This window comes from Sparus aurata, chromosome 4, assembly GCF_900880675.1.
Source record: "Sparus aurata chromosome 4, fSpaAur1.1, whole genome shotgun sequence".
NCBI lineage: Eukaryota > Metazoa > Chordata > Actinopteri > Spariformes > Sparidae > Sparus > Sparus aurata.
The window spans coordinates 17,031,314-17,045,617 of record NC_044190.1 but is presented as its reverse complement, the minus strand read 5'-3'; the positions used below and the strand labels follow the sequence as shown (position 1 = coordinate 17,045,617).

The following is a 14,304-nucleotide window of genomic DNA, read 5'->3' as shown; positions in this document are numbered from 1 at the left end:
GGAAAAAAATTCCTCTGTGTCGTCATCTCTTCTAAATTAATAGAGTGAATCGAATACCGGCTGTGATATTAGTCTGACAGAGACGTCTCATCCCAGCCTGCTCTGCACGGCTGCTCACACATAATTGTTTGGGAGAAATCAACTCATTCCATGTGTTAATCGCTTGTTGCCTTGATTATTCGAATTAATTATTGCACAGAATATTTATGAATGCAAATCAATTCTATTAATAATTGACTTAAACAAGATGAGGCTCTGCGAATTGTCTCCTCACAGCAGGAAGTAACTGATGGAAATAAGTTAATTGACTCATAAACAGGGTCGGGCGAGTCTTTGTGCAGTTGTAAACATCATCAACTATAATTAATAATACAAACAAAAGCATCTAAAATCAGGGACATAGTCAAATAATGAGTCTGTAGCAGTCCAGCTCAATCCTGTATGTGATGTACAAAAAATGTAACCCAGCTTGTATTTTAAATTCTCTTTTTCCTCTCTCCCTTCATTCATAAAAAAAATCTCTTTCCATTTTCACATTTCAAAAGTTATTTTATTTCATACTCAAAATCAACAATTAAGTATTATTCAAAATGTTACCCAAATGTTCAAGATAATCTTGACCGTAAAGTATTGCTCGGCCCTGCTGTTTGATATATGCTCTTTTACATCATCCAGTCTGAAGGTAAAGGCTGAGTCTCCACAGTAACAGCTGCCATGTGACGTGACCACAAGAACACAAAACGCTCACTGTCGTTCCTCCAACATGGCTTCGTTCCCCAGTCCAAATCCTTTCGGGCCAAAGTTTTTGGCGTAGCAGACTGAAGAGAGAATTAGAAAACCATGTTGAGTTAATTTTTTCTATATTACTGTGCATTTTCTGTGTGTGTGTGTTTGTGTGTGTGTGTGTGTACCTTTACAGTAAATCTCTCCATCCTTGTCTGTCACTGTAGTCGACTCCAGACTTTTACCACACAGGGCGCAACGGAAACAGGTTTTATGCCAGGGCTACACACATGCACACACACACACACACACACACACACACACACACACACACACACGTAGAGTTATTGATAATTAAAAGAATAGAGAAAAACAGAGCCGTCTAGGGGACAAGGTCTTTACAGAAGTGTTGCTGCACTGTCAAACCTGAAGCAGCATGAAAGCAAGTGGAACCAAATTCATATTAAAAATTGTGCCTTTTCAAATGTGTGGACATAAGATAGAATAAAATAAACAAAATTGCATTAAAATAAAAGCCAGTGATGAATCAGAGTGTCTCTGGCCGGTCCTTACCTTCCCTGCTCCCATCACCTTCTCTGCTGCATACACAGCTTTGGAGCAGCGAGGGCATCGATCTGAACTTCCAAACTTCTGGGAAAACTTACTGGCAGTGGCGTTTGAAGCAGCTGGTTGTGGTTTGGAGCTAGAACGAAATAGAAAAGAAAAAATAGAAACAATACGTGATGATATTTCTGATCATTGGTGTTTGACTTTCTGACCTGTAGCTTATTTTTTTTCTGTTTTTAACCAACTGACAGCAGATACTCTTTTATGTATTCACCAAAGTGTAATTCTTCTGTGAGTCCCAGAAGAATTACAAAAGTCGCTCATATCTTGCTTGCTTCTGTAGCTGTTTCAGACAGGAACCTTCATCATGCTGATGTATGGTGAAATGAACTTCCAAACAATCAAACGGTCAGTTCACTCAAATCCCCCCAAATTAAGATGAAGGGGCTACTATATTGCTCAGTACATCTCATGTTTTATATGTGATTTGGGTGAAATGACCCTTTAATGAACACGTACCTCTGAGGCTGCAGGTCTGCGTTCTCTCCAGGAGGATCAGAGCTCAGAGCTCCAGCTCCTTGCCCATATCCGTAGCCTTTTGGCCCATACTTCTTGCCGTAACAGGACTTGCAGTAAATCTCAGACTCGTGCGCTGCGACCGTGGTGCTGTCCAGCCCTTTCCTGCAGCTCACTGTGCGAAAACACAAACATTTAGATCATTTCAACCAGTTGTGTTTGGCTGTGTAAAAAAAATCAGATCGTCCAGACTCTGGAGTGTCATGGTGGAGTAATGGAGGTTAAATAAAGCTCCCACCTAGCTTGTTTTATCAGTCAACAGTGGCGTTACACAAGGCCAGATGTCTTGTGTTCACTATTTATAGGCGAGGAGGAAAGTGTTGGATGAATGTTTGAGTAAAGATGAACACTTAGCAGATGGATGAGCTTATCGCAGAGGCCTCTCAGAGCTCCCACTGGAACAGTCCAGCAGTCCCACAGATTTACGTCCAGCCAACTGCAGAGTGTGTTTGTGCGGACAACAGCAAACACATATTAGGTGTCCAATCCAAGTACCAGGATTAGACCTAGATTGGCTGTATGACAACAGGGCCGCAACTGACATGCATTGACACCAACAAGCCAGAGAGCAGAGATTTATTTACTAGAATATGTTACATGAGAAAAGGATGGATTAAGGGCGAAAAAGTGAGCGATTAATGAGAGAACATGGTAAAGTGCTGGCTAATTTGTAAGAAAACAAAAACAAAAGAGCAACAGGAGCAGAGTGAAGATTAGAACAAGTGAGATGAATATAGAGAAAGAGGTGAAATTAAGATGAAATGAGGCAAGAAAGACAGGAATGATTCAAGGAACAATCTTCAATCTCCTTGAGTCTCTCCCTCCTCGATCTTTGAGGGGGGAGAGACTCAAGGAAGAAAGTAACGAAGGAGGGAGACACGCAAGAAAGGAAGCAAGTAAGAAAAGAAGGAGGGAATAAAGAAAACAGTTTGCAAGAGAGAAAAAGAAGGGAAAAAGTGGGAAAAGCAAAAACAAGTCGTAAGAAAAGGAAAGAAAGAAAAGACACGCTGAAGCATGGAGCGTTAAACATCTCAGAAGCGTGACTCTGCCGATCCACCCTGACACTCTCCCTGATGGACCGGTGAAGAGAAGAAATAAAGGCGTCCGCTCACTGCAGATGAAACAGGTCTTATGGAAGCTCCTCCCGTTACACTGGATCTCCTCTGCATGGTACGCCGTCTTCTCGCAGGCTGCACACTTGGCACCTCCTCCCCAGTTTGGCATCTTAGGGGAACAGAAAAACAACCTCAGAACCGCAAACCAATCAACTACTCAACTTTAATCCGTCTATAAATGTCTCAAATGTAAAAAGATTACACCCTAAATAGTTATTTAGAGTCTAATGAATGATTACTTGGAACATTATTTTCTCAGCTACATGAGTTGTTTTAGGGGAAACGTGTCTTTAATTATTTCCCTGCAAACATGGCGCCTTTATATTGCTTGCTTTGTCTGACTAAAGCGAGCCCCACGAGGCCAAACCTCAAATATATTCAGTTTAAAATGATGTAAAACAGAGAATAACTGCAAATGTTCACATAACACAAAAACACAGTTGACTCTTTCACCGTTTTACTCAAATTTCCTGGTCAGTTTTGTTGGTTTTTCATCTCGCTTCGACTCCATCGTCCCTGACGATGTGTCGGTCCTGCCCTTCTGACCTTTTCACTGCCATGCCAGTTTCCACTCATATCAGAGGCTGAACACCACCTCACAGGACTGGTATGTGATGTTCCAAGAATAGAGGCTTCACTGAGACATCACACAGACAAAAAGCCGTGCTGCCTCGCCATCAAACGTGGAGTTTCTGATTTTTTTCCGAGAATGACCGGGCAGTCTCACAGAAAAGTGTCTCTTGATGTTTATATTCATGTAAAACAATAACAAAAGTCTAATACAGTGAATACAATTCCACCTGTGAAAAAAACTAGAATGAGTTAAACTTCAAATCAGAAAACAACACGTCGCCCCTGTGTCACAACAAAGAGCTCGACTTCTAACAAGAAGCTTTGAGGAAATGAGTCCTACCTTGAATCCAAGCCTTGTGTGCTTCGGTCCTAAAGCGTGGCAGTGAACTCTCCTGGGCAGTTTAAATACCGTCCATCTCTCCATCACTCGCGGGCCACCGGTGACGCTTCGATGAAACTATCCTCCTAAAATAACTCGTGACAGAGCAAAGCCCTCTGACCCTTCATCACAGGCTGAAAGAGGCCTGAACATCAGCCCCTCGCACATTTGTTCTGGACCCACAGCCATGTGACAGCTGCATGCAGGGGCCATGTTACATGATAATGTATAGAAATTAAGGGAACTCAAAGCATGTTAATGACAGCTACGCACCTGAATATGTTTTTGAGCTACGCTACTTTTCGGTTTGTTTTTTTCCCCCCTTTGGATTCCTGTATTGATTTTTCATGGCACTCGCTTGATGAGCAGGAAAAGTGTTACATTTCCTACTTTGGTACAAAGAACGATGCAGCTGAAATAAAACTTTACGGAATTTGATTTTTTGGGAAGAATGACTCATCATGGAGGCTGCAGTCTCTAGAGTGGTATGGTTAAGCTTGTCGCTCATGGTCTAGTGTTAGAAAAGCAGCCAAAAACACAATGACCTGATTAGCAAGTGAAACACATCATCCCAGCAGTTTACACTGGTGACTCTGTGATGCTCCCGACATGCCAGAAAAAAACAAAATGAGTTGCTTGGGTGGATGAAACATGTGGAGAAAGGCCCCAGTAATAAGGCCATTTGGGGACAATTCATGCTAAATTCAAATCAAATCACGCAGAAATCAAATAACACTGTGGGAAAACAGCCTGTTTCCAGACCTCTTAATCACCACCCACACGTCTGTTTCGTCCAACAGTTCATACGGACATTAACATTCAGAAAGACATCTCCCTCTTAAACTCAAGAGGTCAAGATTAGCAAGTGGTATTCTCCAATCAGCTGAGTCCTCAAGAAATACTGAGAATGTGTTTTGGATAAGGACGTTCCAGTGAGATATTCAGTGAATATCAATTGAAATATACTATAGAAAATAGAATTGTGCGAACCAGCAAATGTGTATTGAAATTTCAGACCAATGCTAAAAGTCCAGTCAGCTGATTAAGATGAGCAACAGTTAGAGACATTGTGGATAATTAAGGCCAGACTTACACGTCCTGACCACTGCCTTAACGAGCTGGTTCATTAGCAGTCGTGTTTGCAGGGCAGCAGAGCACACTCTCAGTTTATACACCACTGCGTGCATGATCATGATGCAAGTTGTGTTTCTGTTTCTACAGTGTTTCAATCAGGAATTATGGAGACTGTTTTAAGTTGGTTTGCTGTGTCGCGTTGCTTTATTTAGCTTGTTAACTCAGTTTGCATGCACTGCGCGGCACGGTCACCAGTTTATCAATGTGCTACAGTTGTGTTATCTTTAATATGTACTGACAAATTACCACACATTTAACTGCAAAGATCCAAACCAACTACATTTCCAAAGGCCACGCCTTTATTTCAGTGGTGCACTGACAGTTTAATCACCTTGAGGTACAGTCAAAGTGCAACTTGTCAGACTTTGCACGACTTGCATTAGTGCCAATCAGCTGCCATTCTAAACTTTTCGTCCTGGGTTTTTGGAGATTTTTGACTGAAAACAGCTGCCTGCCACAGAAGAGCACCACCAATGACAAAACAGTGAAGTTGTGTTCCGGACAGCTAAACAGTGAGCTGGAACTCCAAATGAAGCCCAGTAAAGCCAAGGGGAGCTGCAGGTTCAGGGGATATTTCTCTGTAGGTTTACCACAGGAGGCATGCCTTTCACATTGTCTTCATAATGTCTTTATTCTAGATGCATTATCTCGTAGCTTATTGGCCCTTATGGTACATCTATATCAGCATTAGTGGAGCTTTTGTCTCCCCCTTGGGGCAGTTAGGTTTCTCTGCCATAGCTGCTCAATAGCTGCAGTTGCAGCTCCTCTCTTCAGGTCTAAAAATTTGACAAATACTACGGCAACATGTGTCTGTGCAGGGTGTCTCCACAGACACCTTACTAAAATACTCTGGCAGCAATAGGCTTCATCAGCAAATCATGACCTTGTTTGGCAATGGCTTGAATGCAAGACTTTCATTAGTAAGTAACAATCATTTGATTAGTTGATGGACAATAAAAATGAAGTATAATCTTGATAATCAATTGATAATTTCAGTCTTTTATCAAGGGCAAGACATTTTCTGTCCCGTTTCCCATAATACAATTCAAAGCTTTCTCTGTTTGTATCCCTGTAAACTGAGTACGTTTGAGTTTTCGCCAATATTTAGACAAAACAAGCAATCTGGAGATGTTGTTTCGCTGACTATACAACCAGTTACTCTATATCAAAAGCCCTCTTTAGTAGCAGCTGTATATGTCTGCACTCGTAACGATCCAATAGTTCTAAAGGAGTATCACTGTCGACTCACAAACACACATGAATGCCACACGATGTTCTTACAAAAATGTATTGTTTTAAAATTCAATTAACATTTTACATTTAGCAGGACATCAAACATGAAGGCAATTTCCTTATAAATTAAACTCATCAAAATGTCTGATTAGTCTTAAAATGAATCACATATTCACATTTCTTGACAATTGCATTTGAACAGGAGTAACAGTTAACATGTACATATGTGCAAAGATCATTTAACAAAATGATCAATTAACAATGTTGCCAATCAAACTCATCTTTCAGTCAAAAAACATGCGTCTGACTTACGACTCTTGGTAATTTAAAGAAAAAAAGATGGTTGTGTGATGTAACTAAAGACAAACAAAAGAAAGAAATCAAAAGTCCCTCCATTAGATTTTGCAACTTAAATCCTACCAGCATGACAATAGTGTTCATGAGTATCTGCTGAACTTGCTTAGAAATCAAGTTCCCACGTGTCCACTGGGACACAGTCGAAGTCTGCACTGCAGCTATTTTTAGAGCGGCCTTTGAGTGGAGGCAGTGAGTCCGCTGTGAAAGGTTCAGAGGTAATGAAGACTGTAAAATGATAAACCGACAGAAAATAAAAAGACACCCACAACACAAACACCCAAGCACACACACACATACACACACAGGAATCCCTTCAGGAGTCCTCAGTGGCAACGTCCAGCTTCCTCTGAGGGATGTAAACAGTTTTGGGGGCCAGGTGTCCACCGGTGGTTACCATGGCAGCCAGAGGGGAGAGTTGTACCGGTGTGTGGAAGAAGCTGTGCTGGGGGAGCCCGCCGCCTTTGGGGGTGGTCATCAGAGGCTGGACAAGAGACAGCGGTCAGTTAGTCTCTAAATTCAGAGGGGTGTTACTTATAAACGAATAAATAAGATTAATATGGACCAAAATAACCTGGAACTACTTTCTTCCAAACAAACAGTCCTCGTGAAAACTGCTTGTAGATACAAATTACTCAAAATTTCAATACATAACTATCCACAAATGAATTAATTTCAAAACTGAACCCTTTGTCACATGTTTCAGTCAACTTGTCATCTTATCAAGTTGATGTCTAACATAAAAGAGCATTTAGTATTTCACTTCCATAAAGTCGTGGCACTACGAGTTAAAGGGATATTACCTCTGAACCTGTAAGTACTATTACTCAAGTGGCATTTCTGACAAAGCTCCTCCAGAATCAACAGAAGAACTAAAACAGTTTGTTCCCTACCTGTTGCACACTGAACAGAGCCACTGGTTGCCCGTTTACAGACTGCTGGATTGGCACAGGGGACACAGGCTTGATGAAGACCATGCCCCTCTGCTGCAGAGCCAGCGGGCCTGGCAGCGGGCTGTGTAGGGTGTTGCTGGCACACTCTGGAGTCTGGGGGACAGTGAAGCTGTTTCCTGGGCTGGAGCCTGAGATCAGACCCAGGTTCTGCAGGGTGAAGTTGAGGATGGCAGGACTTGGACTGTTAAGGCGGTGGGCCTGCTGAAGGACATGTGGCGAGGCAGTAGCAGGTTTGTTAAGGCGGATGCTGGTGGGAGTGATCTCCTGGGCCAGGGAAGGTCTGGAGCCTGTTTACGACAAAATAAAATGATTCAGTTCCTCCATTAAGGTCGGACCTTTACTGTAATCTGCGGTTTTTAAAAGTAATTTGACATATTTTAAGACATTTGGGGACATATTTACCTGCGGTTGGCGTCTGGTAAATGTTGTAAGTTTGAGTTGAAGCCTTGTTGCTTTCTCTCCATGAAACTTGAACTTCCTTGTCGCTGATGAAGGACTGCTGGGAGATTGGGATGAGGTATCCAGCCGGTACTAAAGTCTGGAGGCAGAGAAATAAATGTCATGAACTGCTGTTGAATCGACTTACACAAAGTTTTAAAAGCGTTTCTGCTTTTAGTTGAAGCCAAGTCAGTGTTTTTACCTCTGTGTTGAGTTGTCCTGGTGTTAGGGGCACAGCTCTAACCGGTGTTAGCCCTGCCTCACTGTCAGAGTTTGCCGTCTTGTCCTCTCTGTCCAGGAAGGTCTCCAAGCTCTGCTCTAGTGTCTGAGTGACTGCAGCACCACCAGGGGTGTTGACAAACTCCGGGTCCAGGTGGAGGGCGCGAGGCGAGGGCCGGCTTGAGAGCTGACTGGCACGATGGGCCTTCAGGCGGGCCTGCAGGATCTCACACAGCTTTGGAGAGGTGTCCTACAGGGGGCCAATTAGAAGAGTGAGGAATGCATTTTAATACGTTTTAGGTAAGAAAAACTTTCCTCCATCACTCTATAAATCTACCACTTCTATAAATTTACCATGCATATAGTTTATTCATTTTCTTTTTTTACCTTAAAGTTGGGGTCCGTCCTCTTGGCTTTGGAAGGGCTGCTCTCTGAGACTGAATCTGAATGCAGCCGCTTAAGCGAATACTGGCCCGTCGGGCTCTGCCCAGTCTTATCCTCAAAGGTCATAGAGCGCACAGCAAAGCTGGATGGCTGCGGCCTGGCCAGAGGGTTCGGCCTAGGGGAAGAAGGCTGCAAATACACAGCGTAGGGCCCGCCCCCTCGCTGCTGCGGTAACAACACAGGGATCAGGGATGAACACTGTGCAGGGATGTATGCGACAGAGCCCGCAGGCAGCGCCGCCAGCGGGGTGTGTGAGGTGAGGTGAACAGTAGTGTTGACTCCAGGCTCCTGGGTCGGGGTTAGTGACGGTGCCTGAGGTGGCTCCATTGAACCAGAGGTCGGCTCTACCCTCACAGCAGCAGGTTTTTGATGTTTAGGTCCAGTCCTGGAACAGACGCAGGGTGCTCATTTAACGCTCTGTAAATCTACAACAACCTTTTAATTAAAACTGTGGTTGGGAGCTGACCTTGGCTTATATTCTCTTGTTCTAGATTTGGGTCATCTACAGGTATTAGACACTTCAGATTTATGCTTTTGAAGACCTGTTCAAGATCATTTCAAACCAATTTAAGGCTAAATTTGGTCAGATCATCTTTTTCTTATTCAAGTTTGCAGTTGGTTTTGTGGTTTCTTGACTAAAAGCAAGTCATGCTGCTCCTGGAAGCTTTACATACAGTACTGTATAGACGGCAGCATTCTTACCAGCCTCATCAGCGCCACTAATAGACAAATGCAGCAGATTGGATTTATAGAATCCTAAACAGTTATGAATTACAGTGTAAATGGAACTAAACTTACCCTGACTCCTGGTCAAGTTGGATCTTACAAATGGCAGCAAGTTGGGCCATTTTGTTAGGGAAGTCACTGTTTGATGAATCGCCTGAAGACAAAAGAAGACAAAATTTAACATCAATGTCATCACTTCATTAGTAAACAAACGACACAATAGTAACCTTGTATGAAGAAACATGTTCTATACTCACTGAGAGAACTCTTGACAGGACTGCTGGGGGCTGAGTTGATCTTGCGGCGATCTTCCTGAATGCTCTTGGCCAGCTTTATGAGGGAGGGGTGTCGGGTGAAGCTGCGTTTAGCTCCAGGTGACGAAAAGAGTTTTTTGGCACAGTTTTCTACAGATGAACGGGACTCCAGGATGCCTTTATTCTTGGATTGGCATTCAGATGTGGAGTCTTCCAGGTCTGAAACATAAATGTAATGTTTAGCCAACTGAGGTAATATTTTGAACACACTTATCAGCAACTCTGGCAACTAGTTTTTAATATATTTCAACCCCTAAAAATTGTTTTAACCATGTCCAAAATTCCTCCAAACACTGAACCGAACCTAACTAAAATGGGAAAAGAAGTCCGGTGATACCTTTGACTTGTGGGAATTCTTCTGGGCCGACCCATTCGAAGGCTGGTTTCCTCCCCCGCTCTGCTGTCACGTGGACTTTCTCGATGAGCTTCAGGCTCCGGAGCACGTTAGCTATATCATACAGCCGCCGCACTTTGGCTGCAAACACATGAGCAAACAGCAAGATTATACGTACTGAGGTCATCTGTGCATGTCTCCACGCCTTCCACACTATTAACATCTACCACCCAATATTAAAACACTGCATGAAAAAACACATTGAACATATTGGCACTGAAACAGCCTCAAGTCAGCTGCTCTTCAAGATGAGCGTAAACTCTATCTGGGGCTCAGTACTCACTCTTGAACTTGTTCTTGTCTTGATCTGCACCCTGGTCCTCTCCGATCAGAATCTTGGCGGCCACATCCAAACTGACAACCCGGGGATTAGACACCAGGAAGAGCATGACAAACTTCTGGCTCATCACCCTCAGAGATTTGTCCTTCCGACTGTTAACAGAGGCTGGACAAGACAAACAGGAACTTAGGAAATCTGATTATTGTACATTAAACCAAGAAATAGTTACTATAAACAGACTGAGTTCCAGAACATTTGTATGACTTTTTGTTCAGGAGGGTCAGTAAATATTTTTTCAAAGACCATTATTGCTTGTTATACCCAGGATTAACCGAAAAGCCTAAAAGAGATAGGCTCTAGCACCTTCTTCCAATACAGTATGTAGAACCTGTTTGGGTCTAAAATCTAACAGGACTCCAGATTATCACCTGCTTTGAACTCTACTCCTGGAAGCTCCACAAAGAAGAGCTCCCTCTGGCCCTGCTCCCCGCTGTCTGGGTCCACCACCACCTCCTTGTTCTCCTTCTCCTCCCCGTCAAACTCAAACTCCTTATCCAGGAGACGCTGCCGGATCTGTTGCATCTGCTGGCCGTACCGGTGCTCCTCGCCCACCTGCTTTAAAATGGCCAGAGTCTGGGCCAGTTTGCTCCGGCCGTGCCACGTGTAGCGATTCTTGGCCGAGCGGCTCACCATGTGGAGGCTCTCCAGCACGTTCATGATGTCGTAGATGCGCCTGCGTTCTACATCTGTACGGAAAACACATGAGAAATTGCCTCAAGTTAATACATCAACGGGTATCATTATCAGTAAAAGAGCTGATCGCATTAAAGAAATTCGAACCAACAGCAATAAGTCATATGAGAATAAAACAGACAAACAACATTACTTCATGATTACTAGTGGTATCATATCAACTGACCATTGAAACAAGAATACATATACAAAGTGGTTATGTAATGAAAGCAACCAAAAGCTATCAGGTATATGGCATTCACTGTGATTGGATATTGTGTAATTGAATTTGTTAAGATGGCAAAAAATTGTTAGCAGACATACTGAGCTCAGTGGCCACATCATCCAGGCAGATGTCGTTGTTGAGGGCCGGGTTCGGGCAGTCTGGGTAGCGCGAGAGAAATTTATGACAGAGCAAACCAAGACTCTTGTCTTTCCTGCTGATCCATTTCTCAGACTCTTCTCCATTGTCAGTGTCCTACGGGAAGATGATAGAAATCAACAAATAAGAAATTAGTTAATTTGAACCTATCAAATAGTATATCCTGTTTTAGTGCTAGGTTGCTTCTTTTTTTTTTTTTTTTGTACCTGTGTAGGGTCGACACCCTCCCGTCCATCGTTGTCCATGCACAGCTCCTTCTCCCTGTTCCTGATGTCTGGACTAGCTGCACTGATGAGCATTTTAAGGTTGGAGGTGGGTGTCCAGGGATCAACTGAACCTGCTTCCCTTCCTTTTTTAGGTGTAGTGAGGGGACCCATGGTTGGATGGTTCTTCGTTAACACTGCACACTAAGCAAATAATTTCCTCTGAGTATTTGCTGGTGCTACAAAGCCATCATCCTAGAGGGGGGGGGGGGAGATAAAACACCATCATTTCTACTGAGGTATTTCTGGCTTCATGACAAAAAAAGTGAATAAGCGATGAGAGAAACAGATTCAAGCTCTCCAATTAGATTTTCCATTATATATTACATTCCGTATATTTTCCATCTTATCATAGGAATATAATATGGATTATATTGGCTAATCCTCCTGATAAATGACATTCATTTAAGGAGCGATGTCAAGATAGTTTTAATAGCTTTAAAAATCTTCAAATACACTTTTAATTTAGCTTCATTTTTGCCTTGACCTCTAAGTAAACCATTAACCTAAACTTGTTCACATTGTTACATTTGAAAATCCTTGTCCTAGTTTTTATCGTATGTTATTCCCCGCAATAATTTATACCAGTTAGTCGAAAGCTATTGTCTGAGCCAACTATATCAATTAATTCATCACTCCTACATAAAGTTCTTACAGCACGTATTTTCACAGACAGTCTTACCGCTTTTTGGCCGAAATATTTGTCGAGTACCAACATTTAAAAGAAACCAAGCGTAAAAACTAGGTACCGACAATTAAGTTAGATATTAAATTGCTCCGTGCATTTCACGAATGCTAAGATTAATCACAAAATCAGTTTAAATCTAATCAAAACACCAGATTTTTTATTGGCGGTAACTGACGTACGTTCCAACGAATCGCCGGGCCTAACGTACGCTGCGGTCCCGCCCTTTTTGTTGGAAGCAGCCAATGGGAGCGCCGCGCCAGACAGCGTAGCGGAAGTCGAAAGACTGTCCCGCGCAGGTAAACTGTTTTTGAAATCCTTGGCGCGGAACGTCTGTACGGTACCAGCCGACAGCTCGCTTTAAACTTTCAAACAATGTTTCAAAGTCTGAATCCTCACTACAAGGAGAGGGTTTCATTTCTAAGTTAACACGTTGTAAAAAGCGCGAAGTTCCCCCAAAACTTAATGTTTGTTGTCATGCAGACAGCGGCGACCGCCCGCCGTCTGATAAGGTTCGGGGTTTAAATTAACTTGCATAACAAAACACAGTGAAACCGGATAATCTAGAAACGTTTCACACATCAGCAGCTTTGGTTTAATTAAATCACTGTTGCATATATAAGTTACACGACCTGCAAGTATAGCAGTTAAAGCAGAGGAGGCGGTAACCCAGCGACACCGAAACCAAAGCTGTTGTTAGTTCAAACATACAAATAAAGACTTCTGATCAAACGTTAGCTGCACCGATTGCACAGATACACGTACACTTACCCAAATCCGAAAAACAAGCCCTCCTCTAGAAGAAGCGTCCCATCGTCACGGCGATGTGTTGTGGGTATCAGAAACGTTACTTCCAAAAAGGCAAATCCGGGCGCTAAAACGTGGATTTTAATACGAGACCTCGAGGTTCCACGCAGAGACAAGTCAGAGCCCGTCGCGCAGTAATACACACTGTGTGAAGATCTCAGTTTTCTGCTTTCCCGGCGGCGGCCCCCTTGGTCAACTTTTCTACAGTGGTGAAAAGTTTGCCCAGTTGTGTCGGTGACCACTCGTCACCATTTGGCCCGCCCAGTCGGAGCATGCGCTCTGACGTCAACCCAGCTCCAACCCCGCACTTCCTCCCTGCGTGATACAGGCGGGCCCGGGTCATCAGATACTGTATGTCCCCCGCATCTGTAGTCCAGATTGACGCAATGGTGGTGAACTAATTCAGTGTGAGACCAAAGTGATGATAAATTTTCTACAGTGATCCTTTGCAGACTGCTCATGTATTGAGATCTGAATCTGCCATGATCATGGATGCCTATAGTAATCCTGCAGGGGACATATGGCTGGATTATCTCTTTAGGGGTCCCTGGGGAACAGTTTGCTGCTGGGGCCCCAATGACCATCTACCACCCAGAACTAACAGGCCCACCACACTCACACTGTAGAATGATACTGTGTAACAAATAAAGACGCTGCATTGGAAATGTAAGAGAAGGAACATGTGATGTAAAGGCAGGATTCTGCTGTTATATGTGGTTAAGATGGAGCTTAGTTGGGCCATTTAATACAGAATTGGTTATTTTAATTATTAAAACATGGATTAAAACATTGTACATTGCATTATATTTAACAGCGTAAATTGCACATATCTTTTGTAGAGCATGTTCAAGTATTTCATATATTTTGTTCACTTTTGTATGACACCATATGATCAGGTGACCCCTTTGTGCGGAAAACATGACGAAACTGTAAATGAGTTATATTCCACCTCTATCAAAACGTGATCTGCACCCAAATTCAGCACCCAAAATGGCATGTGCTTCTTATGCTGA

The 14,304-nt window shown here is 43.0% G+C and overlaps 2 protein-coding genes across 3 annotated transcripts; both read right to left on the bottom strand.

The window, feature by feature from the left end:
* Positions 1–528: 528 nt before the first annotated feature.
* On the bottom strand, positions 529–4,023 carry csrp3 (cysteine and glycine-rich protein 3 (cardiac LIM protein)). Its single transcript, XM_030415266.1, has 6 exons — positions 3,895–4,023; positions 2,979–3,090; positions 1,810–1,981; positions 1,297–1,426; positions 912–1,005; positions 529–818 (listed from the first exon to the last, which is right to left on the bottom strand). Exons 1-6 carry the CDS (start codon positions 3,976–3,978, stop codon positions 745–747), a joined length of 666 nt encoding a protein of 221 aa, XP_030271126.1. The 5' UTR covers positions 3,979–4,023; the 3' UTR covers positions 529–744.
* Positions 4,024–6,339: 2,316 nt separating this feature from the next.
* On the bottom strand, positions 6,340–13,564 carry e2f8 (E2F transcription factor 8). Of its 2 annotated transcripts, none has more exons than XM_030413789.1 (13): positions 13,256–13,564; positions 11,743–11,994; positions 11,479–11,632; positions 10,851–11,168; positions 10,426–10,587; positions 10,086–10,223; positions 9,692–9,907; positions 9,507–9,588; positions 8,652–9,093; positions 8,248–8,514; positions 8,010–8,145; positions 7,548–7,894; positions 6,340–7,138 (listed from the first exon to the last, which is right to left on the bottom strand). In XM_030413789.1, exons 2-13 carry the CDS (start codon positions 11,911–11,913, stop codon positions 6,971–6,973), a joined length of 2,601 nt encoding a protein of 866 aa, XP_030269649.1. In that variant the 5' UTR covers positions 11,914–11,994; positions 13,256–13,564; the 3' UTR covers positions 6,340–6,970. The 2 variants fall into 2 exon arrangements, with proteins under 2 accessions (XP_030269649.1, XP_030269650.1); XM_030413790.1 differs by lacking the exon at positions 13,256–13,564 and adding an exon at positions 12,482–12,605.
* Positions 13,565–14,304: the final 740 nt, after the last annotated feature.

Excerpts from the sequence above, each read along its gene's own strand:
- e2f8 (XM_030413789.1), bottom strand. The coding sequence starts at position 11,913 with ATGGGTCCCCTCACTACACCTAAAAAAGGAAGGGAAGCAGGTTCAGTT. Across the intron at positions 10,224-10,425 it reads AGACAAGAACAAGTTCAAGA|CCAAAGTGCGGCGGCTGTAT; the intron begins GTGAGTACTGAG and ends ATGTGTTTGCAG. Across the intron at positions 9,589-9,691 it reads TCCTGTCAAGAGTTCTCTCA|GCGATTCATCAAACAGTGAC; the intron begins GTGAGTATAGAA and ends TTTTGTCTTCAG.
- csrp3 (XM_030415266.1), bottom strand. The coding sequence starts at position 3,978 with ATGGAGAGATGGACGGTATTTAAACTGCCCAGGAGAGTTCACTGCCAC. Across the intron at positions 1,427-1,809 it reads GCAGACCTGCAGCCTCAGAG|CTCCAAACCACAACCAGCTG; the intron begins GTACGTGTTCAT and ends ATTTCGTTCTAG. Across the intron at positions 819-911 it reads TGGAGAGATTTACTGTAAAG|TCTGCTACGCCAAAAACTTT; the intron begins GTACACACACAC and ends TTCTCTCTTCAG.